General features: G+C 30.7%; 1 protein-coding gene across 1 annotated transcript in view; it reads right to left on the bottom strand.

Moving 5' to 3' along the window:
* The window catches only part of LOC107455568 (protein Gawky), a gene marked incomplete in the record, with an annotated part of 49,839 nt that overhangs the window by 18,371 nt on the left and 15,980 nt on the right, over window positions 1-15,488 (bottom strand). The window contains 7 exon segments of the mRNA XM_043042604.2: window positions 2,996-3,016; window positions 3,862-3,936; window positions 4,269-4,361; window positions 6,171-6,796; window positions 7,052-7,454; window positions 9,890-10,110; window positions 10,194-11,255. Of these exon segments, the coding sequence (XP_042898538.1) occupies window positions 2,996-3,016; window positions 3,862-3,936; window positions 4,269-4,361; window positions 6,171-6,796; window positions 7,052-7,454; window positions 9,890-10,110; window positions 10,194-10,818 (2,064 nt within the window).

Here is a 15,488-nt window from a genome sequence, read left to right as displayed (position 1 = left end):
AAAAAAAAAAAAAAAAAAAAAAAAAAAAAAAAAAAAAAAAAAAAAAAAAAAAAAAAAGAGCTAATTCTTTCAATAATGTTGATTGTTATTTGATTACAAAAAATAAAAAAAAACAATGTTTTATGCATAGACCAAAGGACATGGCGAGCTAAATTTGCATAATTTAAGATATATTTTTTTTAAAAAAAGTTGGAAAAAAAATTTTAGGAAATTTAAATTTACTATAGAAAAAAAATTTTCCTTCCACGTCATAAGCAAATAAAATTGCTTCAATCTAACTTTAAATTTTAAGAAACATAAAAACACTAAAAATATAACAAATACAGTACAGAACCCGTTATCCGGAAATCAGAAAACCGGAAAACCAAAAAACCGGAACGAAATTCGATAAATTTTCCCGCAATATTTAAAAAAAAATTTTTTTTTTTCTTCATAAGATTTTAGGATTTTTCTTTCTTTTTTGAAAGATGTTTACCTTACCATCATTTCAGAAATAATCATTAGTGTATTACCTCATCGTTTTTCCTTATTTTTAAGATTATTTCCAAATATATATATTTTTTAGTTGGGTTTGACACTAAAAAACGACTTCTTGTAGCGATTCAGAAAACCGGAAAAATCAGTTATCCGGAATAGCGATAGTCCCGATCGTTCCGGATAATCGGTTCTCTACTGTAGTAGTTTCAGCTAGATCTGAAAATTTGGTTAGCAGAATACAAATTATTTGATATTCAGACATCAAATTTTTCTTATGCAAAATCACGAGTTTAGTTAAATAACTTAATTATTACTTAACTATCAAAATATTTGATTAAATAAATCATAAACATTTCACTTCATATTAATTTTCATGTGCTTTTTTTCCTTTTTTTTGAACTGGTCATCATTTACTTATTAATGAAAGATTAAATAAATATTTAAAAATTTAGATACAATGTTTGTTTTTTTTATTTCATTTGTTAGCTCACATTTAGCTTAAGATTTGCTGCATATTTCAGGTTTACTTTTCATTGCAGCATTTTAAAAAAAGTTATATAAAAGTTTAAATTTCAATTAAATAAGACACTTCACTGATTAAATTAGAACTGTTTTAAAATTTAAAAGAAATTAAATAAGCATATGTACATCTTTAAATCATTATTGATTTCTATTAATTAACAATGGTAATAATAAAGAAGCTGGTTTTATTATAATAATAAAATATCATTTATTTTATTATGAAATATTTAATGAATTTCATATACATATTTAATGGATTATTTCTATTCCTTATAAATTATTCTATCTATAAATCTATAAATAGAAAAAAGTAAATTATTTGGTAGGCTAAATGTTTTGCTAACAGGCAATTCTCTCAATTATGAATGTCATATTTGTAAACATTATATATATACATATATATTTTTTCTCAGTATTGCGCAGGTGATATTTAATATTGAATTTTATTAAATAAAAAAATACTTTATCATTTGAAACATATAATGTATCAATTAAATTTTAAAAAATATTAATGGAAAGAATATTATAAAATAAAGACTATGTATTTGAAAATAAGGAATGTTTTAATCTAGACCTTAAAAAGGGCAGGATGCTGGAAACTGGAAAGAGCATTTAAAGAGCTCCTTAAATAAGGACATCCCTCACAAAAAAGAACATTGCATTTTCTAAAAATCTGCATAGCCTTCAAAAACTCAAAATATAAGAAGTTCTTAGTTTTCTTATAAAATCTTATATTCAAAGAGATAGTTTAAAAAATTTTTAACATTAAAATAATTACGCAAATAAATTATCGCATTCAATAAACCGGTTTCAAAATTCGCATAATTCTCATATTTCTAATATGTTCTTCGGCGTATTAAAAATATCTGGATTTTAAAATTGATGTCAAAATGGCAGAAAAATGATAAGTAACAGTAATAACTGCCATAAAAGTGATCAGAATTTAATGAGGATTTGAGACGGAATTGTCGTAAATTTAGCGCTTAAGAAATTGATTACTAAAATATGAAATTCAATAGAGGTAACTCCAAAGACGGACCAACCACCAGTAACGGCTATTTTACTGAGAAAGAGAGCAGTCGCTTTTAAAAGATTTTACTGCACTGCCCGTATCTGAAAAATAGTGCTTTCTAATACTGTATATATGAAGCCAAAATAAAATACGAGGGTTGTCCATAAAATAAGGTTCCCAAGGAGCTGCGGATGCTAGGAACTGGGATTTGTTGAGACTGGCGTGTAACTTAGCTCCCTTTGCCCCAGTTCCCGCCCCAGCGAGGTATCTACAACGTTAATTCTTGTCTTGGTAGCCGTGAAAGATAAAGCTTCCATTTGTTTCTCACGCCAAGTGCGAATTACGCTCTGTGATTTGTTTTTGAGTGCAAAAAACGTTCCTCCGGTGGACATTCATTCCCAACTCTGTAAGGCGCACGGGGAAGAGTGTATGAGTGTGCAAACAGTGCGCAAATGGTGCAGAGAATTCAAAGACGGACTTACAGACGTCCATGACGAACAACATTCTGGTCGGCCATCGTTTTCGGACAAAGCGATTGCGAAAGTGGAAGAAGCAATGCTGAAAGATAGAAGGGTGAAAGTTCGGGACCTCAGCAAGATGATCCCTGTTGTCAGTAAGTCCTGCATTCACAACATTCTGAGAGACCGCTTAGGATAAGCCAAGGTTTGGGCAAGGTGGGTCCCGAAAGTGAGGACGGATGACTATGACAACAAATGGCAACGTGTGGAAGCCGCCTGCGAATTTCTTCATGCCTACGAAACCGATGGCAAGGAATTTTTGGACTCTGTTTTCACTGGAGACGAGATCTGGGTCCACTACATGACACCAGAAACAAAAGAACAATCATGGAAGCATCCATGCTCGCCAAAGCCGAAGAAGTTTAAGCAAATTCTGTCTGTTTTAAGCTATCTTCGCGGAGCGGCGGCAGAGTTCTACGACTCAGGCATAAAGAAGATGGTACACTGCATGTAAAAANTTTCTCAAAGCATTTTCTACATCTTCCTTCTATAAATAAAAATAATTTCACATTAATATATAAATATTTTTTAAAAAAATTAAATCAATTGGTTTCTTAAAAAAAAAAAAATTCATCACTACAAAGGTTTTGAAATCTTCATTATAACATGAGATATTTGAAAGTTTTTTATTGATCATCATAGTTTTAAAATTTATTGCAGATACAATATGCTGTATTGACATGATTCAATTAGCAAAATTAGGTTGGTCTCATTCTGTAATGAATAACCAAAATTAACAAACCTATCATAGAAATTTAAGAGTAGTCCCTAACTATGGGGGATTTCATACTTTCAAGGGTGGAAAGGAAATTAGTATGATTGAACGACAAACTAATGTACGTATCTTTCGAAGAATTGAGGGTATGTTTTTAGTTTTTTGAACTCTCTCAAGAGAAATAGTTCTAAGTTCATTTAGTTTCTTATTTGAATCTTTGGAAGATGAATTTCTGAGACAGAAAATTGATAGTCAAGTATAATGTATATTTGTAGAGAAATCATTCATGGAATTTTGGTATTAATTATTCAAGTCTCACCAATGAGTGGCAAAAATGCTATCAAAGCACAGCTTATGTCAACTTTTCTTAACAAGTAAGGCTTCTCAATTAAGTTACAAAGAAGTGTGTTTAGGAAATAAATTAAAAGTTTTAAAGTGAACAGCCTTCATAAAAGCTGCTCTATGTTTTGACGAAGTAAAATAAAACAATCCGAGACATCCATTAACTGTAATTCACTTTTTTTTCTAATAGTAGAAATTAAATTATAAATTAAGTTTTGGCTTGTCAGAAGGATAGACTTGAAGTAAGATACATAGATATATGATATACAACTTACTCTATATCCAAGTTCTGATAAGAGACGGAAAGCTTTGCTGGCATGAACTATGTCTTTACACAACGGTTTACCACCCTGAAAACATAGACCGTTTTGATAAAATTGATGAGATCTAGCACATATAGAAATAGCACAAAAACAGTTAATTTTCAGAGTTTCTATTAACTAATCAAATGGATTTTCTTTACCACAACAAAAATCGGGTGGCTGTAATTAAAAATAAAATCTTAAGATACCTGCTAGAAATATGCACAGCCAAAATAAATGAAACCAAAGAGGCCATGTGGTTGGAACAGCCATAGATTAACACTATTTACATGAAAAACAATGCGGCAAAGAAGGACTGGAATTCAAAACCAAGCCCTGCGGTCAGAGATTTGAATTGGGTGAAAATATATTTTTTTTACCTTAATTTTTTGGCTAAGATGATCACTGATTGGGCGATTTCCAACCACATCCTTCTTTGAATCATTTTCTGAAGACCACATGGGTTCCGTCCTCTGAATAAATGAAGCAAAAATTAAATGGATCTTCTTTACTTAAATTCAAATTTTTTCTTTAACTACTTAAAATAAAAGAACATTTTCCCACAAAAAATAATAAATATTTTTACTGTTAAAAACATTTTTACTATCTTTATTAATTTATATGGCATTGAAAACTGAAGTAAAATTTAAATGACTTGTAATTTCATTTCTTACTTAAATTCAACAGCAGTAAAAAATAATTTCAAAAAAATTTTTTATCTGTAATTACTTAAACTAAAATAAGAGATAATTTCCAAACAATAAAAAAAATATTTTCACAAGAACTGTTTTTAAAGTACTAATTTCATATATTGTTTTAAAATTAGATAAAATCAGCACAAAGAATTATACAGTAAACTCCTGATTATTTGCAGAGTTGAATGGCGTGATTTTGAAGGATAATTCGCTTCAATGAATGTGTCATAATAATTGCCTGCATCAATATAAACCGCAAAGGTAAAAATTCAAGAATATTTAGTCATTACATGCATCTTAGAGATTTAAAACAAAATAATGATTAATTTATGAAATAAAATAAATTTAATACATACAAAATAAAACCTTATTAACAAATAAAAATTGTAATTGAAGCTGCATATAAATTGAAATTTAAGTTCGTTAAATATTGCAAATTTACATGAATAAATCCTAAATTTTGAATAAAATAAAAAAAAGTTACTTAAGTGAAATTACATAAAAACAAACCAGAATTAAGCAAAAGTATGCGGATTGTGGGAGTAGAGCAGACCAAACACCAAACCAAATTCATTCCATCCCTTTGCTTTGACACCATCAGTAGCTAATCGAGGAAAACTGCATACTTCTCGATAATCGGAAATGGTTAACCGAGTCAGATTTTAGCAGTGACACATTATTGGACCACTCAAGCCCTGAATGTAATTAAGGTTTTTATTCTTAAGAGTTTAGTTCTATAAAAAAAAATCCTATTTTAACTGCAGAAATAAAAATGGATCAGGTCAAAATATTCCAACACAGAAACTTAAACGAAAAATTTTGATCTTGTTGACATGTCAACAAAAGAGTTATGAAATATTGTAAAAGCATGTTGATTGATTGCTTTAGATTCATTTAATTAAATTTAATAAATATGTATGAGAAAATAATAAAAATTTGTTAATAATGAGTCTCCAAATTTCAGAAATATAATTAAAAATATTAAAGTTCAAAAAGGTCTGCAGCAATTTCTATTTTCTACTCAAAAAATTTTTATTATTAGCTCAAAATGTTAAATTATTGTATAGTTTTATTAATAGAGTTGAGTTTCACCATAATTACATAATGCATTTCTTGTCGGTCATTTCTTTTCTTTTTGAAACAATGAATGTTAGGCAGAATACGTGAATAAACAAAGCATTCCAACAGATAACAGTTGAATATTTTGGGCATGATTTGCAAAATTTACTAATTTGTGGTTACCGAGAAATTAAATACTGCAAATGATGAGTTTCCTAAATAATAAATAAATATAAAAAGTTGAGTGACACTTATTATTTTAACACTTCACTGAACAATAGCCTATTAATGGGCACCTGTTCTTACCAAACCATAGCTTAATTATAGGCCGATAATTAAAGGATTTTAGTAAATATAATTATTCCATAAAACAGAATGCAGGCTATTACATTTAAGCATACCAAAAGCAGTTTCAGCTGAAATAGCCAGTGTCTGACGAGTCATAAGCTGTAAAACCATTAGCAGTCAGTAAAGTGTTAAGACAATATTGTGTCTATTGAATACCAGGAAAGAACAGATTGGTGTTACCTGCTTAGCAGGTCCGAGCCAAGAGCTGGTATCTACTTGCCCATCAGCCCAGTTGGCAGCATTTGATTTTGGTTTTGATACCCAACCCATATTGCCAGACTGGTCGTTCCAACTATTGCCATACGATCCACCGTGATTGTTACCATAATTCTTCATTTGGTTGCCATCTTCACTCCAATTGCACATGTTAGGAGAGTCTCTATGAGGAGGCATGTCTTGCCAGTTTGAATTGCGACCGAGCGACGGTTGTTGCTTCCATGTGGCGTCCACTTTGTTACTACCAGGTATTCTGATCATTCCTGGGCCAGAGGGTGGCATATTACTCATATTTGGCAGCATGCCATTAGCACCTACCATGGGGCCAGCAGAATTAATGATGGGCTTAGCACTTGGCATATCCTTCCAGTGTGAAACTTTACCCTGTCTTTGAGGATTACCCCAAACGGCTGTTCCATCATCATAATTGCTGCCCACAGCACGGCGGTTTGGTGGCGGAGATGCTGCAGGTGGTTCCCATCCTGACGGTGGCATTTCTTTCTTAGGAGTTGCCATAGGAGACCAATTTGCCGACGGACGCCCTCTGCCATTGTTCCAAGAAGATAAATCAGGAGTTGGACATGCACCATCTATAAAAGATTTTAGCAATATAACAATAAATCATGAAAAGCATAAGCTAACTCAGCATTTTAAAGATTCTAATAATAACTACATAGATTGTCTGCTACATTATCCTTAAATATTTCAACCGGTAACGATCTAGAAGTATTTTCCTTTCAACAGGCATAATTACAATTAAATTGATTGCAAATATAACAACAATAGGTGTGATGAAAACAATGAAGTCAATATATTTCACTACCAAAAAATGTAACTTGACTCACCTGCCCAAGAAGGATTACCACTCCAGTGCTTTTCAGTAGGAGCAGAGTTACCCCACATGTTGCCACTGTTATTGCCTCCACTTGCAGGATTAGGATCTGACCAGTTGGCAGAGTTAGGATTTGTGTTGGGTGGACCACTCCATGTACTTGAGGATGAATCATCATCACCCCAATGTCCTCCTATGTTTGTAGCAGGTGTGTGACCCCAAGGTGGAACATTGGTAGTCGGTGGTGGAACAGTCAATGTTCCACTTCCCTTGTTGACACGCAAGTTATTTTCCCAGATTTCAGTACCTTGGTTGACAGGGGCACGCCACACTTGAGAAGGAGCAGGAGGAGGATTGTCTTTACCCGATTCTACTGGTGGATCAGGAACATCCCAAGGTGTGTCCTGATTAATAGGCTATGGAAAAGAAGTCTTACATTATAAAACAGCAAAAATGCATTAATCAGACATGCTGGAGAAAAAAAAAAGCTGAACTTGCGTGGTTTCAAGTTTTCAAAATCACTCATTTAACTATAACACTCTAGTCTGGAAAATAAAATTCCCTGAACATATATACTATATGCAGTATATTAAGAGAAAACACACAATCACTGCACTCTTGTGTGAGCTATATTGGGCTAACCATACTACCTAGTTTTAATTGCTGAATAAATTACTGGAATACTAAATTAATTTAATTACTGGAAATAATTTAGAATAGCTGAAATATCCCATAGATTGTGCTTTGAGTGGCCACCATTATTTAAAAGACGAAAATACGAAATTCTCTTCATTTTCCCTGTTATTTTAGATGATTTTGAAATTCCCTGTTATCACAATTAAATCAAAATTTAAATTATATTAAATAAAAATTCACTTTATAAGAAGTTCGAGCATAATAATATAAATATGTACACTATATAAGATTCTTCAGCTAGTTGTTTTATGATGCCTTTACTTATTAAAATCTCAATTTTAAAATAATTTCTTACAAAAATCCAATCTGAAAATTCAATTTTCTTTTAAAAATTGGAACTTTGTTAAAAAAATTCTTTTTAGTGTTTCACTAGTTAAAATGTAATTAAACCTTAAATCAGTTTACAACTACAACTTGGATTAAATTTATTTTAAATGAAGTGAATAAAAAGAAAAATGTAAATTTTTGTAACTATCTCACAAGATTTGATTAGATTTTCTAAAAAGAGTAAATAAGTATCTGACACACACCCTTACAAAGAGAGGAAAATTTTGAATTTTATATTCATCTATGTTACTGACAAAGTACGAAACCTCAGAATATATCAATTCTATAGGATGCCGGACATTTCTAGGCAAATATTAAATATACACACATCTGCCAATAATGATTGGGATATAATTTAGTCATGGTCATCAATACAATACACAGAAATACTAATAAAAGCTATTTTCTCTTCTTTGATACAGTTTCCAGCAAAATTGCTGATGTTTTTGTTCTTTCACTCAATGTTCAGCGATTTTGAGTCTGAATCATTTTAAGCAATGACTGCTCACCATTATCGGTACAACCGATTCGCAAATTATGTTGTTGGGCAATGAATGTTGTAAGTAAACATTCAGCCTTAGTAACAGCTTTATCATTATTGTTGAAAAAGAAAGATAAAGCGTTTTATTCTTTCACAAGCAGTAAAATTTTTTTATGCTTTGTTGTACCGAAAGAGCAATAATATCACTCATCATCTCCATGCGCACTGTCGGAATCTGATTAGTACAGAATACACAATGCAAAATTTTTATCTTTTTTTCAATTTCCGAATAAAATCAATTTTTTTTTAATAACTATTTTTAAAAAAAAAAATTATAGTAATACGTTTTTTTAATTGTTAAAAGTATGAACGATCCAACAAACAGATCCAAAAGAAAAGGAACATTTCTCTCAGTTGTCATTAGATCAAAATGTTTGATAAAATATTGTACAATGTTGCAAAGTGGCTCACTGATCTTCACTAAGCATGCACTCCCACTTACGCACTGATACGTTTAATAATTTTTCAGTGCACTTTGTTGATCATGTGATTGAAAAATACATGAAATTTGATTGGTACTTTTAGGCACGCTATGGTTTTTTTTAATTTTATTTATTTATTTATTTATTTTTTTGCACAAATTAAAGTAGTAGCGCACCCATATCAGATTTATCAACAAGATTAAAAAAGTAGAAAAATCAGAAGAAATTAATTAAAAACAGAAGAATTGTTAAAAGATCTTCTGAGTAAACCAGAAGAGTTGGCAGTCATGCAAATGCTATTTAGGGAAAAGCATGACGTGCATTCCACAAAAATACAAATGCTATTCTGAAGAAGATGAGAAAAACCGAAAGAGCCATTAAAAAATTTTATTCTAAATACGTGAAGAAAAATGAAATTTGTACTAAACAAAATTTATACCTTTCTCATTCAAAAAAAAATTCATAAATAAAATAAATTAAAATCAACATCCTTGATGTAACATAAGTTTGAATGAAATTTTGAGTTACATTTCATCACATTAATAAAGTGGAGATGTATCATACTTTGCTCGTTGAGAGTGCCAAGGAAATGTGTTAATTATTGTTTTATTCATTGACCGCTATTTTAAGTTTTATATAGAATGCGGGATTTCAAACTATGTTTGTAACTTATAATATTATTTAAAAGTCTTCCAAATTCAGAAGCAAAATTTCAGATAGAATAAATAAGATACTTCAATGAGTTGCATATTATTTAAGGATGGTCCCTCAGTTTAACATTAAATTTTTGTAATTTTAGAATAAGAGTTATAATTGAAATCAGAAGGAAAAAAGTATCACATCATATTGATAATAGCATACGTACAACTACTCCCCATCCTTCACTAAAAGCTGCTTTAACTCTCAAATCTTTCGCTTCTTTCTCAGCCAGATCCCTTGCAGTAGGAGGCAAATCTTGCTGCATACTTGATGAATCAGAAGGGATTGGAGCACCACTTGTACTGCAAGGAGGATTCAAACCTTTACCTGCAGCTTGAGCCCAAGATCCTTGAGGTGGTTTATTAGTTGGTGTACCTGCAAAATTATCTACACATTATTTATGGAGCAATAACTGAGTCATAAAAAAGTACCAGATTGTTTTTTCTAAAAAAGAGAGAAAATGAACATACCAGGATTTGATCCTCCACTTATATCACCACTATTCTGTCGATTTCCTCCCCAGGCAGCATTTGTTTGGCCCTGATTAGCATTCCAATTGGCTGTCCCCATAGAGCCTTCACCTCCACCTAAAAGACCGAGACGGGGCATTTGCATCGAGCGTTGATTGTTGGCATTGAAACTATTATTTCCATTGGCAGATTTTTCATCTGTGTAGTTGTCAGCACTACCTGCTCCAAGGATACCTGGAAATGAGTTTTCGTTATCGACGATGTTGTCTTCTTTTGGGGCAGAGCTATCACGACCCCCGTGAATACTTCTCCCAATCACAGGTTTAGCATCATTCCAATTGTTTGAGGAATTAACAGAAGTATTCATATTTTGCCACGAATATGGAGATTCTGAGTTGGAGTCATTTTCACAACCGTAGTTTTGACACTTGGATTTTTCAGATGAATTAAACTGAGCACCGTAAGAAGGATTCTGATTAAGAACTCTGGTTGATTCGTTGTGCGGTCCATTGCTGCGATAGACTCCAGTTCCACCTGAGAAACTGCTTCCTCCGCTATGACTAGAAGTAGCATCATTGCTGTTGTACCTTGCTGCGGTTTCCATTGTATGTACAGTAGTTTGCATTCTATAAGCTGATTGGTAAGAAGAAAATGTCTAGGATTCTGAACACCTTTGATTAGAATAAATACTCCCTGATGACAGTCGCCAACACAAAAGACAATGATTGTGCACTTTGACTATTGCTGCCTGTTTTAGAGTTACTTTGGACAAAGAAACTTCTAACACTTGGCATGGAAGAACCGTAAGGGCGACTCGTTGCTCCAATGTATGGCGACCTAAGCAGTGGACACACTGGTTTGAGGAAGGAACGGCAACGACAGGATCAGTTGTAGCACCCAGCACACCAAAGGTTTGAGCTAAATATCACAGACAGAATTTAGGGGTTTAGGGTACTAGCAACACCTGCCTTTGCGCACACATTCACATTTCTCTCACCATTACATGGACTGGTTTGCCAACAGCAACAAACAATAACTCCATTTGACAATGAATAGCATTAACTGAAAGAAAATATAAAAATTTATAAATAAACTGTAAATAACAACCCTAAATATCAAGAACATTATTTTGAGAAATAAAATAAGATTTGCAGTAGCAATTTAATTATTTTCCATATGTTTATTCTGAATACCTTTGCGAATTTAATTTTAAGATAACTAAGAATAATTTTGATGCATTTTTTTTTTTGGTCCTCCACCTTTTAATGTGATGATTCAGGGTAACCCAATGCTCTAACTTGAGCCTTTTCAATCACTACCCTTGATTATTGAAAAGTAACTGCTGAACGTTTTTAGATGAGCGGCCTGCCCTTTGATCCCTATAAATGCAATCTCTTTGCCCTTTTTTGTAAAAATAAGCTGTCATCCTTTAAAAGCACTTTCATTTATATTCCATTTTGAAAGAAAAATTTATTCACTGTTTAAATAATAATTACACACTGGTAAAATTATCTGTGTTTATAGGTTAAATTCTAACTGCTATTAGGAATATTTACTTTATTCTAATTATTCTCAACTCGTTAAGATTTTATAAGTATCACTTTTTTAGGGAGAAGGAAGTATTAATAAATTTTTAAATTATTTAAAATTTTGAAATCATTTTTTTTTTCAAAAAAAAAAATTCATTTTTTAATTTTTTTTTCTTCTTATAATTACTTTATACAAATATGAACTTTTTTCTCTTTTTTTGGAAATTTTTTTCCCTTTCAATTGTTAATTCCTCATAATTTTCAGCTTCAAATATAGAAAAAAAGGCTATCAAATTGCTTATCAATAATTTTATAATTTTTTTAGTGTATACTTCATTTTGAAAAAATTTATGCACAGAAACTGTCTTTTAGCTTGCCTTTAATTATTTTTATAAACTACGAACTTTTCTCATATTTTAATAATGAGAAAAAATTATTTTTAGTACTAATTTAGCATAATACAGAAATGAGAGTAGTTGGAAAGTAAAAAAGAGGAAATTCAAGAATGAATGAATATATATATATATATATACAGTGTTTTCATCATAGAAAGAAAATGGGTGAGAATTTCTCACCCTTTCTCAAAAACAGGGTGAGATTTCAGAAAGTTAAGTGAGATTTCTAAAACCTGAAAAAATACAAATAGACTTGAAAAAAAAATTTCTTTTATTATAATACATTTTTAACGCCTTCTATTTTTTAAAGCATTGAATATTTTTGCTGCATCATCATAGAAAATTTTGCCTTTACTAGGTATTTGTCCATCTTACATTAGTGCATAAAAAAATTTGAACGTCTTACAAGAAAAAACCATACCTACAGTAAACACGTGGTTGCAGAAAAATGTGTTCTGAAAGGGGTTCCGTGGTTCGGAGGGGTTGTCCTCTGTTGTTCGAAAAGGTTCTGAACAATACTAGTAAATAGGGAAGCTAGATAACGGGGCAAGAATTGAAATTAATGAAGATCCAGGAAGAAATGTGAAGCGGATTTTATTCTAAAAGACGTAATTCGAATCTTTTTCCAAAATGCGAGAAATTCGCGAATTTTGAAATTAATTTATAGAATGCGCGAATTTCTCGCGGTGATCATTTTTTAATGCGAGAAAAGAAAAAAATATNAATATGAAACTCTATATCGAATTTAAAAAATGTGAAAATACAAATCATGATGCGTAACTTTTAGATCACGTACATACGAATCACAATGCTTAATTTTTAAATAGCACGAATACGAATCCCACAGTCTAATTTAAGCTCGCGTAAATACGAATTACTACATAGGGTTTTAAAAGCGTGTAATTACAAAGCGCGATATTGGATTTTTAAATCTCGTAAATAAGAATCGCAATGTACGACATTTAAATCGCCTGATTAAGAATCGCAACGTTAAACTTTTAAATCAGGTAAATATGAAAATCAATGTTTGAGGGAGGAATGAGGACTTCAACACTTTCGCTTCGCGGAAAATTTAATTCCTCATAAAATATTTTAACTTGTGCAAAAAAAAAAAATTTTCAGCGGAAATTAGCGGGGAAAATGGAAAAATATGAAAAAAAAGGGGAAATCTGCAAATTCGCGGAAGAATCACATCCCTGATAATATCAAATGACTAATTTAGCATATATCAAAATGTGTTACATCATGTGATAGCTGAATTTGATTCTCAATTTTTAAACTACCCTCTTAAACTATTCTATGTATCTCACTCATTATCAAAATAACAGAAAAATTTGAAGATTTTGAAAAATAATCACAGGATTAAAGACAATCTCGGTTCTCTTCAAAAAATTTAAACTAAAATAATAATAATAATAATTCATTGATTAATAGCTTTGAAACTTTTATTTATATTTTACAATACTGGAAATTATGAAAAATTAAACAGATGTGCACTTTTATATAAAAGGTATTTATTTTTTTAAAAAAAAGGGTAAAATTTAAAACCACTAAAAAATTTATTAATATATCCACCACCCAAATAAAAGATGTGAATATCTCTGGGGCAGGAAATATTGTGTAAATTTTAACTGTATAAGTAGACATCAAAAGAAAAATCTAATTAAAATTAAGGATTAAAATTTTAAGCTAAATGAATATTAATAACTACTAAATATCAATAATAATCAGTAGTGAACTTTTCATTAAATCAGGTGGTTATGATAACATTTTCCTGAACAAATAAAATAAAAAAGGTATTTTTAGGGGATGGCAGCTTATTTTTACAAAAAGGGCAAGAAGGGTGCATTTCTAGGGATCAAAGGGCAGACGAGGAGGGCCGCCCTTTTAAAAACGCTTAGGTAGAACACTGATAAAAACTATATACATAAAACTGGTTCAAACTGGTAGAGGGACATCTAAAGAACACCTCTACAAAAAAATTTAAGAATAAATTTTAAATTTCTATTGATTATGAATTATTTTCGGAGGTAAGGTAAAGTTGGTATATGGTTAGGCAGAGCAAAATGTTGTATGATAGGTAGAGATATTTTTTTTACGTGTGTCAGATTTCATATTTAATAATAAAATAGCTCAAAAATTATTTACTTGTTTGATTATAAGCCCTACATGTAGGGCTTATATTTTTATATATTCAGTATATTTTATAAAGAGAAGAATGATAAGGAAAATCTCATATTATACAATTAAAAAAATTACCCATTATAGCATAATTAATGGTACAATTTAGTGAACATATTTAAAGATATAGATGAGTTTTCACCAAGTTTCTGCCTTCATATGGCAGTTTCTTCACGGTAAAGAAAACAATTTCCTTAAATTAACTAAATTGAATCAAAATATGTCTGCTATAAAAAGTAAAAAACATGAACATATTACCACTATAAAAATTAATTTTTACACTATTATGTATATTTCAAATATGGCTAAAATTATTACACGTTTTTTGCTTTTTGATGAAATTAAATAGAGCTCCGCAAAATATACTGTATCAGGTATGAAAGTGGACAAAAATAGAAAAGGCTGAACTGTTACAACACAGAAATAGTGAGGTGGGGGAGGGGCAGAGATATGTGATATCAATAAGATATATAAAAACATAGCTTCTAACTCTGCCGTGAGATTTTTATTTTATATAAAATGTGGCAGAAACATTTAGACAGTGAAATTTAAATGTTTCTTAAATATTATTTTAAACTTCTTTGTCCACTACTATATTAAAGAAAATTAAGCAATGTGCAATGCTTAATAATCATTTCAAATTAATTGCCAGTCAATCATTTTAAATTAAAATAGTTGCTAATTTTCACCTCAATATCTTCTGGTAGATTGTTACTACGTCTTAGTCATTTTTGACTGTCTTATTTTAACAATCAAGCTTGAATATATTTTTTCAACAGCATCGATAGTACACACTTTGTGTTCGCATATCGAATTGACTTCAATCGTTAAAATACATTCATCTTACTATGCACCACAGGAAAAAGGACACAAGTAAACGAGAAACAACTAGGTGCATGGACAAATGCAGAAAAGGCCAAAAAGAAGAACTAGCAGTTACGTTTAGAAAACTACTTTTTTAGAACATTGTCGGAAATTTCAAGAACTGAAAGAAAAAAGCGGAGGTCTTTCATCCCTGTGTATTCAAAGTGAAGCCTAATTTTAATAAGCATTAACTCATGTTCATGGTATTCATAATATAAATAAATATTTTTTTGCCTTTTATATTTTAAATATAATCAAGATACATTTATTTTAAAAACATTTTTAAATCTTAGCCAATATTCACATAGGTTTTTTTTAATGAGATA

This window comes from Parasteatoda tepidariorum, chromosome 9 (assembly GCF_043381705.1).
Source record: "Parasteatoda tepidariorum isolate YZ-2023 chromosome 9, CAS_Ptep_4.0, whole genome shotgun sequence".
Classification (NCBI taxonomy): domain Eukaryota; kingdom Metazoa; phylum Arthropoda; class Arachnida; order Araneae; family Theridiidae; genus Parasteatoda; species Parasteatoda tepidariorum.
The sequence above is the reverse complement of the archived record's forward strand: the minus strand, read 5'-3'. Positions and strand labels throughout refer to the sequence as shown.